Source organism: Melanerpes formicivorus, unplaced genomic scaffold, assembly GCF_026170545.1.
Source record: "Melanerpes formicivorus ecotype bairdi unplaced genomic scaffold, bMelFor1.0.p_v2 SCAF_18, whole genome shotgun sequence".
NCBI lineage: Eukaryota > Metazoa > Chordata > Aves > Piciformes > Picidae > Melanerpes > Melanerpes formicivorus.
In genome coordinates, this window is record NW_027142370.1 from 8,177,010 (window position 1) to 8,199,403 (window position 22,394).

General features: G+C 40.4%; 1 protein-coding gene across 12 annotated transcripts in view; it reads right to left on the reverse strand.

Moving 5' to 3' along the window:
• JAKMIP1 (janus kinase and microtubule interacting protein 1) overlaps nucleotides 1–22,394 on the reverse strand; it is a 122,803-nt gene that overhangs the window by 54,668 nt on the left and 45,741 nt on the right. For all 12 annotated transcript variants that reach the window (XM_068149512.1, XM_068149513.1, XM_068149514.1 and 9 more), the window contains 4 exons: nucleotides 19,062–19,342; nucleotides 11,957–12,451; nucleotides 2,240–2,449; nucleotides 1,359–1,478 (listed from right to left, as the gene is read on the reverse strand). In XM_068149512.1, the coding sequence (XP_068005613.1) occupies nucleotides 1,359–1,478; nucleotides 2,240–2,449; nucleotides 11,957–12,451; nucleotides 19,062–19,190 (954 nt within the window). In that variant the 5' untranslated portion in view covers nucleotides 19,191–19,342. The remainder of the gene's footprint in view (nucleotides 1–1,358; nucleotides 1,479–2,239; nucleotides 2,450–11,956; nucleotides 12,452–19,061; nucleotides 19,343–22,394) is intronic.

The following is a 22,394-nucleotide window of genomic DNA, read 5'->3' on the forward strand; positions in this document are numbered from 1 at the left end:
ACTCCATCAAGTCCCCTCCTAAACACCCCCAGTGATGGCAACTCCACCTCTCTAACTACTTCCTCCTGGATTACAGGGGAACTATATTGCTCCCTGCCTCCATCTGCCAGCTCAGGAGGCCAGTTGTCTGGAAGACAATCTATCCTGCTATTAAAAATTGAGGCAAAGGAGGTGTTAAGTACCTCTGCCTTTTCCTTGTCTTTTGCTAGCATGTTTCCTTCTGTGTCCACTAAAGAGTGGAGGTTGTCCTTGCCACTCCTCTTGCAATTAATATATTTATAGCATATATATTATACACACACACACACACACACACACACACACATATATATATCTTTCCCACAAGATGTTTCTTATGCCTCTGAGTCAAGCATCAGGAAGGACCACTTGACTCAGTCATATATGCCCTCCATCCAGAAGAATACTGAAGGATAGAAGTTGTGGTACTTCAGCATTGTTCAGAGATGGTTTGAATTGTGTCCACAGAAAGGATTAGAAGGCTGAATTATCTTGTCTTTAAAGAATGCAGTCTTGAACAAAGGCATGATCTTGAGAGTATAGAGCTGAGAAAATCAAGTGTACCACTAGAAGCAGGGAGAAAAGAAGAAAAACCCAAACCTCCAAACGCTCACTGTACACAATAGAATTACTTTAGAATGAGACACCTAGGTAGCATGAGAGAAAAATCCTGTCTGATTAGAAAGAAAAATCTTTTCTACTGACACTAAAATCAGGACATTATATGAGGACATGTTTCAAAATTCCTATTGTTAAAACTCACCTCCCATTGCAGTCAATGGGAGTTTCACCATTAACCTCAGCACAAGCAATTAAGTAGTGATGTAGGCTAAGAAAATTCATTCTTAAAATTCATGTCATATCCTTTCTTTTGTAAGTTACTATAACTCTCCTAGGATGATTTCACCTACTTAAGAGATTTCCCTTGAGATTTTTTTCAGCACTAGCACAAGAAAGCTTTTTGAACTCCTAGGTAGCACAAGCGTGTCACAAAACCAATGTCAAATTGAAAAAAGGGTTAGCACAGCAAGTGAAGTGCATAGATTATGCATGTTTTACACACTGCCACAGGCAATCTACCAGTCAATTTGCCTATGATGACCTCAAATAAACTGATAATTATTTTTTTTAATGTTTCTGAAACAAGAGAGATTCCATCCCTGCCTTTATGGTCACAACCTGAATGTCCGTAGAAATCTCTGTTATATTCATATATAATTGACCAAGGCCAACCAGGACTAATTGCTAAATTATTTATGACACTGACTTTCCAACCTTAAATCTTCTGCCACAAAGATGCCCTCCCAGTACACCATCTGTGTTATTACTAATTAATTTACCAGTTCATTTCTTTCATCTGCTAAGAGAGTATTTCTGTCTTCCAGTTTCCTTATTACAGCATTCAGCTCAGCGATTTTCAGCTGAAATCTTCGCATATCTCGTTCATCCAAATGTGGCTCCTTCACATCAAAAAAACACACAGATATACAAAATTACCTTAAAGTAAATATTTTACTACACTTAATTCGATATTATCTTCTAGCAAGTAGATTGCATACATTTAAAAGTCTCCCACCTCAACGTCTGGCAACTGTATTTTAGTTAAATGAAGCACTAAACAATAACACCCTGTGGAAATGCATTACATGGAAAATGCCTGTGTGTGAAATGCATGCAAGGATTTACAATGTACACACAAAAAAACCAGGGCAACTGGATAAATGAATAATCTTTCATGCATTATCTAGTTCCTTCTCAACAGAATTCTTACTATCAGCTAAAGCATTTCTAGTATAGAATCATATACATAGATATATATCATATATATAGATATATATATAGAATTTCTAGTATAGAATCTAGCATAGGACACAGATCAAAATTGTATGGCTCAGTTTTTGAGATGCATCAGTTCTGTTTGTTATTGGTCAAAGCAATTCCCAGAGTTATGAAATTAACAGTAATTAAAATAATGGAGTTCACAGCTGAAGTTCATAGTGCAAATGACAAAAGTTCTATGTTTGCTTGTTTTTCAACATTCTTTGAAGTTCAAGACATCTAGGATGCCTCTAAATCATCAGTGAAACAGCACAGTGCAGTGCAGAGCCATTTACCTTGAATTAGTCCTTCTGGTATTTTAAAAGTAACCACCAACGCAGTGTGAACACCCAGGCAGCAATTATCTGGTGTTGAACAGTTGAACAAAACACAGTTTTCTTACCGGGCTTCCCATGAGCTCGGTGATATCCCCCACTCCTGCAGGAAGCTCTCTCTTAGGACTACCGTGGTATCGCTCTGCCTCCTTCACTTGAACAAGCTGTTCATCCAGAGCTTCTTTCTGAAGGAGCAGTTTCTGCGTGTGGCCTGCCTGGACACCAAGATCCTTCTCCAGAGCCAGAATCACCCTGTCTTTGCCTTTTATCTCATCCATCTGGAAAGAAACAAAGCAAGAAGGAAGTTTCTGTAACATCTCCAAGTGTTTCACTGCATGCAAACCTGCAGAAACAAAGTTCTGTTGCTCTCAGAACTATACCAGCACAGAAACCGTGGTTGCTAAAGAAAAGACATCTCCTCTAAAGCCTTTTCCTCAGCCTTCACTTAATCATGTTTGCTTTGTGCACTCTCAACTCAAGAGAAAAAGAAAACCAGATGCAAACATACCAGATGCAAACAGACAGAATATATGGACACTGAAATCTTCACCTGAGGGTACACACTTCCACAAGCAAAAGAAAAATTTCCCTTCACAGGGCTAGAACAAGACAAATGCACCCTTTAAAACTCACCTGGTTTACAGCTTGAGCCATACACATTGTGCCTCATGTTGACTCCTTCTTCGTTAGTGAAAAAAGACACATGCTGAATCTCCTCACAGGCATTTAAAAATTAGTAACACACACACAAATTTAAACTTAATATTTTAAGCATGCCTATCTATTTTGTGTGCCTTTATGTGTGACAAGATTCACATGAGGACTCAAATTCAAGCCTTTGTGTGGCAGAAAAGCAAACGCACACACAACACTAGAATAAAGGGTAGGAAGAAATAGTTCTTAACCACCCTCTATCTGATCTGTGCTACTGATCTGTGTTCATACTTCCCCATACCAAATAAAGCATACTGCTAGCAGTGACCTGCTGCAGCTCTCACAGGATTTGTTCCTTGCAGCTTCAGTGTTACATTCACTTTGGTAGTGTTCCAAGTGCTAGAGGAAGCGACAATCTGCAGCAGTTACGGTAGAAACAGATTTCTGAGTAAGAATATTAACCATTAGCAATGTATTTCTTGGAACTGCGCTGTACCTTCTTCAGTTTATTAAACCGTGGGGGTTTGGACAGCATAAACCCATGGAATAATAATAGCCTTATTGCCAAAATCTTATTTGAAAGAATAACCAAAAAAATAAGAGGATGAAGTTGTTAAATCATACATTTGCTGCTTATTATAGCCCAATATCTACAGATGTCCTTTACATCAATTGACACCCAAAGGAAAAAAAAAACCAAAAAGCAATGGTAGAATTAACTTTTGATTAAATCTGAGTGATGCACAATCAGATTACACCATCAAATAGAATCTGCTTCTTCAGGATTCTTGCCTTACTCCTTTCACTGTCTACAAAGCCTGTGACATTGGTTTGTGTACACAATCTGAGAGGCAGGAGATGGCCTGCTGAACCAAGTCAAGCCATGATTGAAGATAAAAAGGGGAGAATAGAAGTGAATAAGATGGTTTAGTCTACTTTAAAGTTCCAACTGGAACTTAAGAAGATTGGTTCTGATGAATATTTCTTTACTGATTTGGGGAAGGTTGCCGGGTCCCAATTTCTCACCCAGTAGACAGGTATAATACCTCCCAGTATGTTAACCCAACTTTCAGGTATGCCAAAAAGGACTTGAAGGAAAAGAACGAGGATTGTATTAATGGAAGAATTTACAACACACAGGGTTTAAGAGGGACTGTGAAGTGACCAGCAATGACAAAAATTAAGCAGCTGCCTCGTTTACTGAATGCTATCTGTCATGCACAGTGATCTATCAGGGCCCCTCTGGGAGGGAAAAATGTCATGTAACTAAATCCCAGGGACAGCTTCGCTTGCAATTACACAGGTGTTCACACTGAACATCCATGTAATTGAGACAGGAATTTGTCCATGCAAGGCACACACGTAACAAGGAAGAACCAAGGTTATACAGGCAGCCTTGATTGTAGTTACTCAATTAATAGCAGATTTCATGCCCTTCATATTCACACAACTTGAATGGTAAATGGAATGACACAGGTTTTTAAGTTGCAAGGAAGAAGAAATCAATCTTCATATGGACTGCTGCTTACTGAACCATAGCAGAACAGATCTTTTGAAACAGATGTGACCAGTGAAATCACACGCATGCCACCCTTCACACAAACTTCCATAGATCAAAACACATGAGCAATGAGGCTGGTGAGGGGTTTGGAGGGCATAGCACAAGAAGAGTGGCTGAGGGACCTGGGGTTGTTTAGTCTGGAGAAGAGAAGACCAAGCGGAGAACTACCTAAAAGGAGGTTGTAGTGGGGCTAGTGTTGGTCCCTTCTCTAGAGTAAGTAGTGATAGGCTGAGAGGAATTGGGTTTCAATTGTGCCAGGAGAGGTTTAGCTTAGACAATGGGAAAAACTTCTTTACTGAGAGAGTGATGAGACATTGGAACAGGCTGGCCAGGAAAGTGATGGAGTTTCTATCCCTGGAGGTGTTTGAAAAGCATGTAGATGTGGTGCTTCAGGATATACTTCAGTGGTCGTGGTAGCTGGCTTACAGATGGACTTGATGATCTGAAAGGTCTTTTCCAGACTTAATGATTCTAAGTTAAATCATATGTAACATCCCAGAAATTCCTTCCAGGAGGCTGATTTCTCAGTTTAAAACCAAATTTGCCCACTGTACATAGCAGCACAGTACAACAGAGCCATATGAACTCTTTCCCATTCTGGTTGGCATGGATTTTAAAGTGTTTTAGAATAGCCACATTTTTCTTTATGCAATTAAGCATGGTACAACTTGGTAACAAAAGTCTGAGACAGGAAGGCAGTGGAGCAGCATATTTCCAGGTCAGATATTAGGACACATATTTAATTGTGTGCTTTGACAAGAAAAGTAGCAGAAACACTGTGAAAGAGGATTTTAAAGAAAATAAGATCATCCACAAGCAGCTGCAGAGGAAAATTACTCAGTAATCACCTTGGATAGCATCAGCACCTCTGGAACTCTTGGTTAAAATTGTGGCTTTCTAAAGTATCATTTCTTAATTACTGGGTTTTGGTTTTGTCAAATGTCAGGTGCTGAACACAGCAACTACCTGCATTATATCAATGAAGATCCAGCACTTATAGCCTGTGTCAAAATTACAGTTGCCTGAGAGCAGGTATCGAACCACCTCCTAACAGCTGAGAGAAATGAGCAGGAATAAATGTTTTAACAATATTTATCAAACATGAAAGAGAACCAAGCCAACCCTTGCAAAAAAATATCCCCTGCCAATTATCCCACACTTCAATAGCTACAGTGAAAGAAAGGCAAAGACCTTTGGGGGAACTTTAGCCTCTCACAAAGTTGAAAGAGAAATTCCCAGGGAATTAAAAGCTAGATCTATCGAGGAACTGACATACTCAGTTTTCAAAGTGGAAAAAGCCAGCTGCTGCATTGACAAATGTAAGGCCTTCCTCTTTACCCATCCTTATCACAGTTATCTCCTAGCCAACTGGTACAAAATTCTGCAGTGCTTTTCTCCAGCAGAAACTGAATTAATCTTTACAATAAATGCTCAACCATTCTCTACACCATGTGTCAGGATTCTCTCAAAGGCCACCCATTTAAATAAACATGCATCCAGTTCTGGTATCCCCAATAAAAGAAGGGCACAGAGCTGTTTGAGCGAGCCCAGAGGAGGCCACAAAGATGATCCAAGGGCTGGAACACCTCTGCGATGAGGACAGGCTGAGGGAGCTGGGGTTGTTCAGTCTGGAAAAGAGAAGACTCCGTGAGGACCTTATAGCTGCCTTCCAGTACCTGAAGGGATCCTACAGGAAGGCTGCAGAGGGAGGTATCTAACAACAGGAGGGGGGAATGGTTTTAGACTGAGGGGGAGTAGGTTTAAAGTGGATCTTAGGAATTAGTTCTTCAGTACAAAGGTGGTGAGACTCTGGAATAAGTTCTCCAGGGAGGCTGTGGATGCCTTCTCCCTGGGGATGTTCGAGGCCAGGCTGGATGAGACCCTTGAGCAGTTGTGTCTCGTTGAGAGGCACCCCTAAGCATAGTGGGGAGGTTGGAGTAGTTGATCTGCAAGGTCCCTTTCAACCTAAGCCATTCTATGATTCTATGAAAAGATGCCAGCCCTCCAGTGAAGAAGTAAGACACAGGTAGATGGCACTTATTGCAAATAAACCAGTAAATACTTTCCTCCAATACCTTTTCCCATTATTTTTATTAAGTGTGTGGATTTCATAGTTAAGGAATATATTAAAAGTTTTGATAAATTATACTAGAAATACCACTTGGGCAGGCAATCCCAGAACATCTCACATCTTTCTCAAAAGCACCTTGTGCTATTGTAGCTGACTACAGCCTCTACTACCAGCACCAGAACAAGAGGACACAGTCTCAAGCTGTGCCAGGGGAGGTTTAGGCTGGATGTTAGAAAGAAATTCTTCATTGAGAGAGTGATTGGCCATTGGAATGGGCTGCCTGGGAAGGTGGTGGAGTCACCATCACTGGAGGTGTTCAGGAAGAGACTTGAAGGGGTGCTTGGTGCCATGGTTTAGTTGATTAGATGGTGTTGGATGATAGGTTGGACATGATGATCTTGAAGGTATCTTCCAACCTGGTCTGGTCTATTCTATTCTATTCTATTCTATTCTATTCTATTCTATTCTATTCTATTCTATTCTATTCTGTTCTGTTCTGTTCTGTTCTATTCTACTATTGGATCTCTCCTATTACAAGTGCTCATTGACAGAGCTATAATGACGAAGTCAAAGAGATGGAAAATCTAGAAGTTCTAAGTAATACAAACTTCAGGACATTTTTGTCCATGTGTAATTTCTGGGGGGTTTTAATACTGTTCTATATTTTGCAAAGAGATATAAAAGTCAGATTTGTGACCTACCTACCATAAAAGAGTTCTTAGAAGAGAGTAAGTTTAAATGTAAAATGCTGAGCCTGCACTTAATTCGGGGGAAAAAAAAAAAAGAAACCAAGTCCTGGGCGGAATGCTGCCCTGACAGCTCCTGAGAGGACAAGCATAATTCTTTAGAGGACAGAAAGCAAAGTATTATTTGCAGTCCTAGAATGCTGGAGGTGGTGGAGGGTCTTTGCAGGAGACTAGCTCAGCCTTGGAATGCAGCTGAAACACGCATCTCAAACAGATGGCAAAATCCAGAGAAGCAGCCTACAATTTGATAGCAGCAGCTGTGTGTGAAATACATGCGGGGTTAAGGGGCTGTAAGAAGCAAGCTGCAGCAGGATCTGCCCAACCATGCACAACTCTGCACACTTGGATGATTCAAAACTCAGCTTTCCAGTCTCTGAAGTCAAGATTTTGTTAGGGAATCAAAACTCATGTGTATGTGCCACTGCACAAGTGAACTGAGGAGGCTCTCTCCTCCTTCTCAGGGCAGCAGGGGATCACAGAGTATCCCTCCAACAGCCAACTGTCCCTCTGTACCAGAATTTACACAGACAAAGGATTTTTTCTTCATGCAGACTATTTTTCAGTTTGCTATTTCTGATTTTTTCCCCTCTTTGTTGTTTTTAATAATGTATTTCTGGTTTGAAGTGTCTGAATCTGTAGTTTTCATACCACATTGACAGAACAGTCCAACCGCTCAGACCCAACCACTCAGAAAATATTGGCTGAGGAAAAATAAGTAATAGAAGCTCTGTTTTCTTCCCTTATTCTCAGAGTTCTCTCTTCACTTTTAAAACACCTCCCATTTTCCAGGTTGTTACTAACCATTTTTACTTCCTGTTCCTTAGCTGGCAGCACATTGTGCGGATGCATATGCTCTCTACAACTACCTGAAGGGAGGTTGTAGACAGGTGGGGTTGGTCTCTGTTCCCAGGCAACCAGCACCAGAAGAAGAGGACACAGTCTCAAGCTGTGCCAGGAGAAGTTTAGGCTAGAGGTGAGGAGAAAGTTCTTCCTAGAGAGAGTTGTTAGCCGTTGGAATGTGCTGCCCAGGGAGGTGGTGGAGTCACCATCACTGGAGGTATTCAAGAGGGGATTGGATGTGGCACTTGGCGCCATGGTCTAGTAGGTATGAGGTCTTGAGTGAGAGGTTGGACTTGATGATCTTTGAGGTCTTTTCCAACCTTATTGATTCTAGGATTCTATACACACAGCAAGAATATATTTTTGTTTGGGGGTGGGGGGGGAAATACAATTAAAAAAAATAAAATTAATGTCCACAAGCATCCCTTAATTGAATGAAAATCTTTCTATCCCTGTTACACTAAGTCACTTACAGGAAGTGACAAATCCCAATATAATTCCACCCTGCACAGAGAAAAAAAATAAACAACAAAATACCAACCAACCAACCAAACCCCAAACAGTTCTTTTTACTTTCCCTTATTAGCAGTACCAGGTGAGAGGCCTTGAACACAGCCCTATGAGGAGAGGCTGAGGGAGCTGGGATTGTTTAGCCTGGAGAAGAGGAGGCTCAGGGGTGACCTCATTGCCCTCTACAACTACCTGAAAGGTGGTTGTAGCCAGGAAGGGGTTGGCCTCTTCTCCCAGGCAACCAGCACCAGGACAAGAGGACACAGTCTCAAGCTGTGCCAGGGGAGGTTTAGACTCGAGGTGAGGAGGAAGTTCTTCACCAAGAGAGTTGTTCATCATTGGAACGTGCTGCCCAGGGAGGTGGTGGAGTCATCGACCCTGGAGGTGTTCAAGGGGAGATTGGACGTGGCACTTGGTGCCATGGTCTAGGCATGGGGTCTGTGTTGATAGGTTGGACTCGATGATCCTCGAGGTCCTTTCCAACCTAAGTGATACTGTGATACTGTGATACCATCTTCCCCTTTCAATCTTGTTTGCATTGAGGCTTACTGGGAAATTTTCATGGCTCAATTCAAAACTGCAAAACCAAACTCAAAACCCATTCATCATCTTTCTAAAAGACTGACACTGGTACAATACAAGCAGGGCTGTTTATGCACACAATCTAATTGTATCCATATTTTCCCAGACAATGGATTTTGCTTTTTCCATTTTTCACTTTGGGTTGTTTGGTTTTTTGGGTTTTTTTTTGACAGCAAGCCAAAACCTCCAAGATTTTCCTCAAAGTAGACATGGATATTCAAATCAATGGTAGAAATATTGATTTATAAAAAAATTATTTTTAGCTGCAATATCTATGTGAAATGCATTTGCAAAACTAACCTGTGATCTACAATGCAAAATAAATCAGCCAAGTCTGACAAGACAATCAGACAGTGAATTACTCTATCTGAATTTGAATTGCAATATGGCCAGCCCATTTAGATCCTCAATAGCAAAGATGTTGACTACTTAATAGTACCATAAAACACAACACACATACAAACAAGGGCACATTAATTGGATCTCAGTTACAGAACTGTGATAATATTAATAACACTGCCTGCTGCATCTTTCCCATTTCATCCCACAAGGGTAGGAACTAAACCAACAGAGTACCCCAAATCCATAGCTGATACGGTTAATCAGCAGTTGAAGGCAAACTTCCATTGCACTAATTAAAATGGAAGGAGAAGGAGAGAAGGAACTATCCTGGTGATTTGATTCTACAGTCCCACTTGCTATCTCAGAGGAAGACAGCAGCATCTAGGAAGTTGCAATGTTTTTTACCTTGCCCCAGAGTGCCTTAAGCAATAATAACTGCCTAAATGGTTATGAAACCCTAGAAGAAACACTTCTCTTTCATAAAAACAAACCACACAACTTAATGAGAAAACTGAAATTCATTATCTACAAGGAGTCAAGATACTACAAGGCAGCACTTGGTTCCTGATGATTTTCCTCTGTTCTTCCTCAGAAGCAGTGAAAGATAGAGACATTTCCAGTGAAAAATCATGGCAGGCTTCTTCCAAGGCTGGGCATGGGAGAGGAGTTATCTACACACTTCCCAATACACCCATCTTTTTAGATGGCTGGAGTGGAAGAGGTCCAGTAAGGCTCCAATTAAAATTCTGAATGATAGGATTTTTTTGTGCCAGACAGAAAATGAGTTCACTCCTTCACCACCTTCACACCATGGCAGGATGAAAGCTCTTGCTCTTGAAAGAGAAAAGTTTCCTTTACAAATACACAGTGCAGATGTGTTTACTGGAGCAGCTTGGGATGACAAAATTTGAGGTGCACTGCTATGCTACCACACCTCACCATTTCTTGATGAGGTAACCTTCTCTGAGAAGGTTCCATTTATTCAGAAACTATGCTTTAGAAAGATACACAGCAGTGTAGTGACCTTCTCTCCTCTTTAACACTGTTTAAAATTACCTGTAGCATGATTTTCAAATTCTACATCTATAATATGGAACAAAATACAAGAGAAACTATGCTTAAACAAAGCTCACATTGTCAGTCTTTGTAGTGGTCTTTAATTAATCAAGGAAATGATACCCCTGAGGTTCAATCAACATCCATTGTATTTAAAGTACAAATATTCACTGCATTAAAAAGATTTCATTGTCTCAGTCAGAAAATCACCACCATTAAACATATTACACATGTGTAACTTGCCCTCATCATCATTTTTTTCCTAAGGAGTGCAAGAAATAAAAGGATAAACTCATGTAAACACCAACTGGTAAAATATTCTCTGAAGAAAATTGGTCTTTCATTCCAATTAAAGTCTGTACTTCTTGATATATGATAAATATCATGCTTATTGTAATTTCAGATTTTATTTCCAAGGCTATTTTACTGCTGGTTTAGAAAGATTATCAATCAGATACACACATATGCCCAGGGAGGTGGTGGAGTCACCATCCCTGGAGGTGTTCAAGAGGGGATTGGACGTGGCACTTGGTGCCATGGTTTAGTCATGAGGTCAGTGGTGACAGGTTGGACTTGGTGATCTTTGAGGTCTCTTCCAGCCTTGGTGATTCTGTGATTCTGTATACATGGAAAAGAAAACGGCACCAAACAAAAGTGTAGTTTGATGATGAACTCTCTGTACTACCAGGTACAGCCCATCTTAGGTCCTTTACATTTTACAAAGATGAATAATATGAAATATTTGGGGCACTTGCTGTTGGGAAATACGGCGTGTTTTTTGGCTGTATACAAACAGCCTAGCCTGCCATCTGTGCTGTGCCATAAACCCCATCCTAGTGTTTGATGAAGCATGAAAAAAAGCCTGCTGTCCTATGCTCTAAGTTTTCTGCTGCAATAGAAAACAAAAATAATAATATTTTTTAAAATTAAGAATTTGGAAAGGCAATAATGCTTAAAATCAAATTACTGGGATCCTGATGCAGCAGGAGCAAAGATGCCTTGTTTCAGGACAATTGGTTCCTCCAATATAAATATAAAAGCTCTCAGAAAAGTTAATTTTCCCATCTCACCCACGTGTACTTAGCTCATTGAGCAATGCCTGACTGCTGTCAGCAGGGCTTTGTAAGAACATACAATGGAACAAGTGGGAAAGGAAAAGCCTATCTGATCTGTTGAGAAAATTCATCCCAGAAAGTCTTTGTTCAGGCATGTTCTATCTATGGAAATATAAAGCTTTGGATTTGGTTGCATATGGCTGCATAGAGCCAAGGTTCATCTTTGCTGTAAAGAAGAGAAAGTAGCAGAAATAGAGACCTATGGTAGCAACCTTCACTGGTGAAAGATGTCACTGCTTTGGTATTTATGGGCACATACAGCAACCTTCTATAAGCTGAAGCGCGCATGCACCACTCTAAGAACTTACCAGCCTGCGGATCTCTCTCTCACATTCCCGCTTTATTCTATTAGTCTCATCCTGATGGGACTGATAAGCCGTGCGCAGGTCTGCAGCTTTCATTTTATCCGCCTGCATAATGTTGTTCAAAGCTTCTTCAAGCTGCTTTTTGCCTGATTTCAGCTCCAAGACCTCCTGTTGCAGCTTCATCCGTTCGCTGTCGAAGGCCTTGCGAGCCTCCTCCTTTGCCTCGCTCAGCAGCGCTGTCTTCACTTTGTCAGCCGCCCCATCCCGCAGCACGTTGACTGTTGACTGCAAGCGCTGGATTTCGCCATCTTTGATTTTCACCATTCTAGCAACCTCCTGCTCATGCTGCCGGATCAGTAGCTCTCTGACACTCTGAAGTTCCTTCATTTTCTCCTCATGGAGCTTGGCTTTCAGTTCAGAAACATAGGCAGTGTGCTTGTGCTGCTCCTGCTCCCTTTCTTGTTTAACCTCTTGAATTTTCTCTCGCAGTTTACCCACCTGGAACATCAATATAATAATTGATTAGCAAGTGCCACCACACTTTTAAAAGCCACCAGGGGAGGTTTTTGGGTTTTCTTTTTTGTAAAATATTATCAAAAACTCTTCTGAATATTCAAAAACGGAGGCTGCATAGCTGACACGTTCAACACCAGTAAGCAAACAGAGAACAAGGGCTGGAAAAAGCCCAGGTGCATGAATCTGGGAATCTGCTATGGGGATCACAGAATGTTAGGGTTAGAAGGAACCTCTGGAGATCATCTGGTCCAACCTCCCTGCCAGAGCAGGTTCACCCAAAACAGGTTGCAAAGGGCAGCACCTGGGTGGGTTCTGAATGACTCTAGAGATGGAGACTCTACCACTTCTCTGGGCAGACCTTTCCAGTGGTCTTCCACCTTCAAAGTAAAGAAGTTCTTCCTCATGTTCAGATGAAATTTGCTATGTTTGAATTTGTGCTGGTTACCTCTTTTCTTGTCACTGGGCACCACTATAAAAATGTTCTGTTGAAAAGGAGTTCTCACAGATTTAGGGAATAAAATAAACCAAGCATCATCCAATCTAGTTCCTTCCTTATATTCTCCACCAACCATCCCAGACTACTCTCACCCATAACTCCTCTACTGCATGCTACAAGCTGATGGAAAATTAATGAAACAGAGAAGAAAATCATAGAATCATGGAATTGTTTTGGTTGGAAAAGACCTTCAAGGTCATCAAGCCCAACCATTATCCGACTCTGCCAAGTCTGGTGCTAAGCTATGTCCCCCAGCTTCACATTGTGTTTATGCTGGGAATACATTGATCTTTGTATTTCTTAACTACTTATTTAAATGGGGAACTCCTTATTAGATAAAAGAGCTGGCCTCTTGAAAAATCAGGTTTACTCAAAGGGCCTCAGACAGGACATCCCAAACCTGAGACTATTCACAGACCCCACATACTTAAAAAAAAAAATATAGGCCAGTGACTCTAAAGATTGGAGAGGCAGTAGGAGAAAGGTCTTACAGCCTATTAGAGTAATACCCACTGTGATGAAACCTCATTATAAAATGACACTCGGTAGGCTACATGGAAAGCAATGCTTTTTTCCATGTGGGATTAGGTATTCATTTAGAAGAAAAGGAGGGGAAATGTTTAACAAGGAAAGAAAAAGACAAATTGGGGGGGGGGGGGGGGGGGGGGGAGAAGGATAAGAAAAAAGAAGGCAAAGAAGGCTTGCTTCTTGATGACTGTATACTGGAAGGACATGTATTTCATCATGCATAGTGTCAGTAGAATCATCCCTACTACCCCTATCACAAAACACAGCCCCCATAACATGTAATTCTCATCTAAAGCAAAATTGGAGGCAGAGATTTCAAAGACTTGTGTTTTAAGCTTGAGTGGCAATACAAACATGTGTACCAAGCAGTGTTTCATGGTAAAAGGAGGCTACCAAGCAGCAGGATGCTAGTCACTATCACAATATTCCTAGAGTGCTTGCATCTGTGCTGCACAAAGCTGGGATCTGTAGTCATACAATGCATTTCATTCATGCTAAACTAAGACAGAATTGCAGCTTGCCTCAGATTAGTCCAGAAAGGACAAGAGATCTCTAGTAATACTCAGGCTGTCATTTACTATAAAAGTATGATGAAAACAAATACATTTTTGCATGGTTCTGGATTCTACAGTTAAAACAAAATTAAAGTGTTTATTAAAAGCAATAATGGTAGTTCAGGAAAGCTGCAGAAACCTTCATTATTGTGCTTATTGAAAGCAGGTTGGATATAAATAGGCACTTCTGTGTGTTTGCTTTAGGAAGCAGAAAAGCCTCAGATATAACTCAGTCAATGAATTCAAGATTATTGCTTAAATTTAAGAGTGACCACAAAACGAAGCCACAATGTTACTCATCACACCCATAGCACTGACCGCAGATGTACTGAGTCTGAACTTCACCTGAGGTATTCAGAGAGCAGGGGCAGAAGATTTTCCGTGGCCAAAGACATTATGATCCTGTTATTCTGAACTGGAACTTTGAAAATTAAGCAACTCAGAATTACCCTAGATTTTAAAAATATGCCAAAATGAAACCAGAAAGAAGACAGGGTGGAGCAGGAGAGGGAGGAAAGGTATCAATATTTTCATGAAAGTAGTCATCTAGATCCTCTGTGGACAAAACCCGTCTGGGAGAGCACTATAATTGCAGCTGTGAAAAAGGTAACAGCTCTGAATCAGACATCATCAGAAGCAGTTTCTTATTGCACACATACTGTTACTCTATTCCCAGATGACTCAGATAACATGACACACCTTTATGAAGAAAGATAGAGAGAGTTATTTGTTTAAATCTCTTTCTCCCCAAGTGGCAAGTCTGGCTATTGGGAATCATCTGCAGGAGATATCCACGTGTTATTTCTTCTGGTGGGATGATTTTTACTTCCAAGCCTACAGTGGACAATATTCATTTTCAGTGTTTGCATTAGGGTATCCAATTCCATAGATGAGTTTAAGCCTCTTCCATCTCTGCTCATAGCATGGAGGAGGTTGGACTAGATCATAGTATCACAGTATCATTCAGGGTTGGAAGGGACCACAAGGATCATCTAGTTCCAACCCCCCTGCCATGGGCAGGGACACCCCACACTACATCAGGCTGGACAGAGCCTCATCCAGCCTGCTCTTAAACACCCCCAGGGATGGGGCCTCGACCACCTCCCTGGACAACACATTCCAGGGTTTCACCACTCTCATGGTGAAGAACCTCCTCCTCACATCTAGCCTGAATCTCCCCACTTCCAGCTTCATTCCATTCCCCCTAGTCCTATCACTACCTGAGATGCTGAGAAGTCCTTCCCCAGCCTTCCTGTAGGCCCCTTTCAGATACTGGAAGGCCACAATGAGGTCACCTCGGAGCCTTCTCTTCTGCAGACTGAACAGCCCCAACTCCTTCAGTCCAGGTTCCTTCCAAGCCAAAACATTCATTGATATACCAAAGCTAATCCACTTACTTATTTATCTACTGTCAGAAGTGGATAAGATTATAGTTAAATTTGCAAATGAACCAACACTCTTTATTTATTCAAATCTATTTGTTATTTCCTTAGTGATGAACAAAGGAAATCGAAATGAAGCAGCAATTTAACCTATCAATGGTGACACAGGCTAACAAATTGTATAATGGGACGGGGTTAATATACCTCCAGAAGTACAGTACTTTAAAATCAGTCACATTGTACATAAAGCATGCAAATGAAAGGTACTTTTCAATACATTACAGCAAAGATTGGGGCTTCCTGAAAGCATTTTTGATAAATGAAAAGTGAAGCACTGAGTGAGCCAAAATGCAATACTTGCTCATTTTATTTTTCATCTTTCACTGAACTGAAGGGAAGGCAACATCTAAATGCATTGTTGTTATCTGTAAGAACACACATTAAGCCACTCAGAGTAATGGAATATTTTAATATATCACCAGTCATTTTGTTTAAAAGGCTCAGGAAGAGCAATGGAAATAAGAATCCTTATAATACCCTTGGATTTTCACATTGCATCTTAAATGCTTCTCACTCCTCATGACCCAGTGAAAAAAAAAAAAGATGAATCCTAATTCTCAAGGTCATTAAAAGGCCTTTTCTGTTATTGCTTCTTGTCAGAGAAGATGGAAATTTAGATCTATTTGTTAGGTCTTTCCTGAAAGCCATAAGCTGTCATTCCTGCAGTCCCTCCATCCCTCTCTCCCTCGCACCATGCAGATCTGTACACGTCTGGCTTCCAGAGCAAGTGACTGAATGAAAATAGTACAGTGGCATTTCCCCATATGCCTAATTCTCAGATTCAAAAGGAACTTAAATTCTAAAGCAACAAAAAAATAAAAAGAAAGAATAAATAATCACACCACATCTACTGCAATTTTTCTTGCCTCGAGCATTTCCGCTTCTGATAACCTTTTAACCTAAACTCTCAAGATTAAGTGACAATATCAACGGATCTGTTCATATCTGCACATATGAAACTTAACTCTTTTCCCTGTGCTATATTTGGATCCCCTAGAAACTTCTGAAGACTCCAGGGATTGTCTTTTTATTCCAGATTTAAATAGTTCAGATGTATGATTTGATGAAATGCATTCATTTTAAAGGCTCTATCTACTACAGTGCTGAGCAGAATTTTCCATTGTAACATTAGGTTTTTGCAGGATCTCTTCCACTGTGCTGTCTGTCATCCTCTTCCAACATGATGCCATCTAAAAGGTTTCATGATCATACTTTATTATGTATTCTTTCAAATTAATGATAATCACTGCATAATAACTGTCTGTTGATGTCTCACTCCGCTCTCTCCAGGATCTGTTTTACTTGGGTTAGAAACTGCATTATCATGTCTAGCATATTCACTTACTTAATGATTTTGAATTCTGATTGAAGTGACACCACCAAATTTATTCTTAATAAGTTTGTTGCTTACTATCCAGTGTTTGACAGATGCCCCAAATTCTCTTGTTTTAATGATCTTAAGTATTGAGAATTTACATTCCCATATCAAATGTAGAGAACAGCTGAATTCAAACACCCTTCAAATGATGCCAGGCAGCAACCTACCCATCAGGGTCTGCATCCTTTTAGTAGTAGCAGGACATCTTTCATCTCCCTGCTCCAAGGGGGTTGCCATCTTTCATTCCCAATATCCTACTACCTCCTTGCTCTTCAGTACATTACTCATTGTTCAGTAAGCTAACTGGCTCCTTTCTTATTCCTTACATAGCAGACTGGAGTAACATTCATTTGTGTAACATTCATTTTCATTTAGAATAGAATAGAATAGAATAGAATAGGGAATAGGAATAGGAATAGGAATAGGAATAGGAATAGGAATAGGAATAGGAATAGGAATAGGAATAGGAATAGGAATAGGAATAGGACAGAACAGAATTAACCAGGTTGGAAAAGACCTTTGAGATTGAGTCCAACCTATCATCCAACACTATCTAATCAACTAAACCATGGCACCAAGCACCCCATCCAGTCTCTTCCTAAACACCTCCTGTGATGGTGACTCCACCACCTCCCTGGGCAGCCCATTCCAATGGGCAATCACTCTTTCTATGAAGAACTTCATCCTAACATCCAGCCTAAACCTCCCCTGGCACAGCTTGAGACTATGTTCTGGTGCTGGTTACCTGGGAGAAGAGACCAACCCCCACCTGTCTACAACCTCCTTTCAGGAGGTTTATTTATTCAGCATGTGTAGATTTTCTAATCAACAGCTGTAGTTAGAGTTCTGCCACACATACTGGCCATAACTCCTGCATATGACTTTTTAAATCACCAATAAATAAAGAAGTATGACATGCTATCTTCTTCTTCTTCTTCTTCCTCTTCCTCTTCTCTTTTTTTTTAATTTCACACTAATTTCCATGGGTTTTATGTCTCTCATAAATTAGAAGGTTCTTCCTCAGTGAAATCTTTAGCATAGGCATATACATGAGGGACAAAATAATCTAGGAGAATTAAATTAAATGAAATGGCCCCACAAGAGTTTGTTACCTTTCCTGATACAGTTTATGTCCCACAGGCCACAGAGCCGTCTGCTATAGCAGCTTCAACACATTCTTACCTCTGTGCCAATAAAGGCTTCTAATTTATTTAGAATTCTCTAGGCACAGTGTTTTTACTTTTCTGGTACCAAGCTGTCATTTCTGTTGATTTTGGTACTCATTTTTAAACTAAAGTCTAAAGAGAAAAATCTATGTGGTTTTAATTTATTCATCTTGTCTGTCAAGACATCCTATAAAACTGCTGTACAGAGAGCAGCCTGCTTCCCTGATGGTGGGAAATAAACTGCAGAACTCAAATCCAGTAAAAGGATTTAGAGTAAAAAGCACAGCAAAATGTGGGAAGGAGGCTGAAGACCTCTTCCCCCCAGCCTCCCAGAAATGTACTCCCACATGCTGCAGAATTTACTAGAGGCTGCACTGGGTATTCAAGTAGGATTTTAGAGCACTCTGGCTGCAGTTTCCTCTTCTATATTTACCTACACATTACATACATGTGTTCTCTTGATTCCTCAAATACCTGCTGGACATATGCCAGATAGATAAATATTGATGGGTCTGTTTCATTAGCAATCAGATGCATCACTGAACAGCTCAGTGCAATGGCACATATAGCCTCAGCAAATCAAATCAAGACTCTTACACAGATGATTTCCGGATAATTTACCTTCTCCACAGGCATTTAAAGTGGCATGCTTTGAATATGGTGCTGATGTTTGACTTTGCAGATGTTTCTACATGCAGTTTTCAGTGTTCAGATCAAATACAAAACTCCCTCGTTCCCTTTGTGTCACCTTTGAACTTAAGTTGCCTTCAAGATAGTGGCATTTGTGTTGCTGTGACTGCAGATTTCAGTGACTGGATGTTTGGGGATATTGACTTCATTTTGCACATTAGTTTTGATAGTTGGCACCAATTTTAGCTCCTCGGTGGTTCTTTGGATTTCACCTCTTTCTCATGTTTTCCTTTTAATGTAAATGCAATTTAATACTGGATCAGGTTGAGATTCACTCTCTGCTGGTTCATAAACAGTGCTTCTGAATGAATGATCTCAAAATATAGACAGATAAATACCTTGCTTTTTTCTTGCTGAAATTCTATCTGGATGTTTGTTAGTTTAGTTCGTAGCTCCTCATTGGCAGCTTGCAGGGATTCCATCTCCGTGTCAGACTTCTCTCCCTTGGCACGACTCTTCTTTGACATAATTATTTTTGAAGTTTAAAAGAATTTATTTTTTCTTGCTGCACACAGAGATACCAGCTACTGCCTCCTGCTTTTAGCATTTAAGAGTCATGCAGTGTTCAACAAAATCTTTCAAGCAAACCTCTGCCATTGTGGGAGCACTCTCTCATGCCCTGAAAGAAACAAAGCAGTGGGAACAGAATTAGGCTACAGGAGTGAGCAGAATCTAACACCAGGACTTAACACCCAGTTTAAAAGTACAACAAACTTCCTTGGTGCACATATTACATTGCATAGTATATTAAACTTTGAAAGAAATATATAAGAAGTTACACAATATTTCACCATGTTATCTAAAGTCTTTCCACTGTAATCTGATGTCCCCAGGAATAAAACTCTTTACAGGAATGGAATGGAATGGAATGGAATGGAATGGAATGGAATGGAATGGAATGGAATGGAATGGAATGGAATGGAATGGAATGGAATGGAATAGAATAGAATAGAATAGAATAGAATAGAATAGAATAGAATAGAATAGAATAGAATAGAATAGAATAGAATAGAATAGAATAGACCAGACCAGGTTGGAAGAGACCTTCAAGATCATCGTGTCCAACCTATCATCCAACACCACCCAACCAACTAACCCATGCAACCAAGCACCCTGTCAAGTCTCCTTCTAAACACCTCCAACGATGGCGACTCCACCACCTCCCTAGGCAGTCCATTCCAATGGGCAATCACTCTCTCTGTGTAAAACTTCCTCCTGACCTCCAGCCTGAACCTCCCCTGGTGCAGCCTGAGACTGTGTCCTCTTGTTCTGGTGCTGGCTGCCTGGGAGAAGAGACCGATCTCTGCCTGTCTACAACCCCCCTTCAGGTAGAGAGCAATAAGGTCACCCCTGAGTCTCCTCTTCTCCAGGCTAAGTAGCCCCAGATCCCTCAGCCTCTCCTCATATGATGAATACAACAATTAAACAGAAATCATCTTATTCAACACCTGACTTGCTCCATGCTCAAGATTCACAAGCAGCACAGGGACAACCATAAATTAATTGAGGCCAGTGGTGTTTCAGTGGGAAGAGTTTATTTCCTGTAGCGAGAAGTAAGTATTTCTCACCTTCATGTCTCAGTTATAATTCATAGTTCTGTTACTCATAATTCTCATTGAGTCTCACAGCATCAGGACATATGGAAAAGGTAGCATCAAACTTGAAAAAAAGCATTTAAAGTTCTTCTTAAAAATATCAGATATATAATGTGTTGTCCAGGGAGGTGGTCGAGGCCCCGCCCCTGGGGGTATTTAAGAGCAGGCTGGCTGAGGCTCTGGCCGGCCTGATCTAGTGTGGGGTGTCCCTGCCCATGGCAGGGGGCTTGGAACTAGGTGATCCTTGTGGTCCCTTCCAACCCTGAATGAAACTATGAAACTATGAAACTAATTATGTCCAGGGTTGGTACTGTTGGAAATGCTCTAATCAGAACATGCAAGTATTCAACTTTGTTTTCCTTCCTCAGCATGCCATTAAGCTTAAAATGTATTCAATTACTTAAATGAGCTTTATGTACTATTCAAGGAGAATATCAATGGCAGACAAAGAAACCTAATTCCAATAATTAGGAAATCCCACAATTAATTTGCTTCATGAGTAGTTACAGCAGCTTAATCTGTGGCTTTTCTTCCCCCCTCTGCCCTCCTCCAAGAACAACCTGGTGCTCCTTGGGATAAACCTGAGTGACAAGTGCTAGCAATACCGAATTAGTTTTCAAACCCACATCCTCTGCTTGTTTGAAATGTCCACATAATTTTCATCATTAAATAGCTGACAAAGCAGAGAGGTTCCTACATTAATACTGGACTACATCCCCAGAGGATTACATTTCTACATAGACACAGGTGCATTCAGAAGTGACTGCCAGTTCACCTATGTAATAGTTTAAAACCCAGTCATAATCAAGAGGTGACTCTATGGGAAAGACAACTTTCATAGCTACCAAAGCCCAAGGCATATCTCTCACAAGGTTCAGATGACCTACATTTCCTGCTTCAGTTCTCAGTTCTATGTAATAAAAAGTGACTGAGTGGATAAAAGCAAAAGCATCTCTGCAGGACATAAAATAATACTTTTCTCAATCAAAAAAAAAAATATATAAATATGAATTGTCAGAATAATTTCCTAAGCATATTGTAAACTAGTCACATTTCAAATATCCAGTCATTAGCTACCTACAGAGACAGATCTATTTCTAAACAGCAGAGCTTCTTCGAGGGTTATTTTAAATCCTTTCCCAATTAGGGACTGTGGAGTTTCCCTACAGTGAAACACCTTTGTAAGTGTCACTTGTGATGTTCTTGGTGGATAAAAACAAAGGCACCTTTATTGGTTACTAACAAATCTATTTTCATTTTTGCAGATTCACAGCCTACAGTCCTGAGCTGTTCTTCCATCTAAGACCCTCCACATTCAAATCTAATCTCAGATCTACCTCGATAATGACGACAACAATTCAGATTATTACATGGGCAACATAGGGGTTAAGGCTTGATGGATTTTGGTTGCTATCACAGGTTCCCTGTACAGCCTTGAATAAATCACTTAATCTCTCAGTAAAATAAGTATTACACTCATCTTCCTCAGAAAGATATTCTGAGGACAATATTGAAATATGAGAGACTGCATAGGGGTTACAATAAATGAAGCTTAATAAAACCTAGCAAGAGTTTACAGCTGTCAGTTGGTTGTAATCATTAAATTAAATGTCCCAGAAAACTCCAATCCCCTCATGAGATCTGTTAATTTCTCTTAACAGTGCTTTGATAATCAGCCAACTACCATTGACATTTCAAGTACTGATATTTGAGTGAATGTTCATCAGAGCGAATAGAGTTTAAGTCGCTCTGGTGACTGAGTACTGCAGCTGCATCACCTGGGATAAAATATTTAAACTGGATATTTCAGCCAGACAATAGCTTCTTCCCCCCCACCCCAAGCTCTCTGAATTCTGAAATGGAGCTGTGCAGCAGCTTAAAACTACAGCCAGTAAAATGCACAGTGAGATACTAACACAGCAAGAGCCTGGAGACAAGCTTTCATTTCTTTCTCAGCTTAAAAAGGACAGAGACAAGCATGACAAAGCACATGAAAAGCACAGAGGAGAAATTTTGTGAGCTAAAGACTTTCTTTGTGTAACCATTCTCCAACATACACAAGCTAAAAATGCTTCA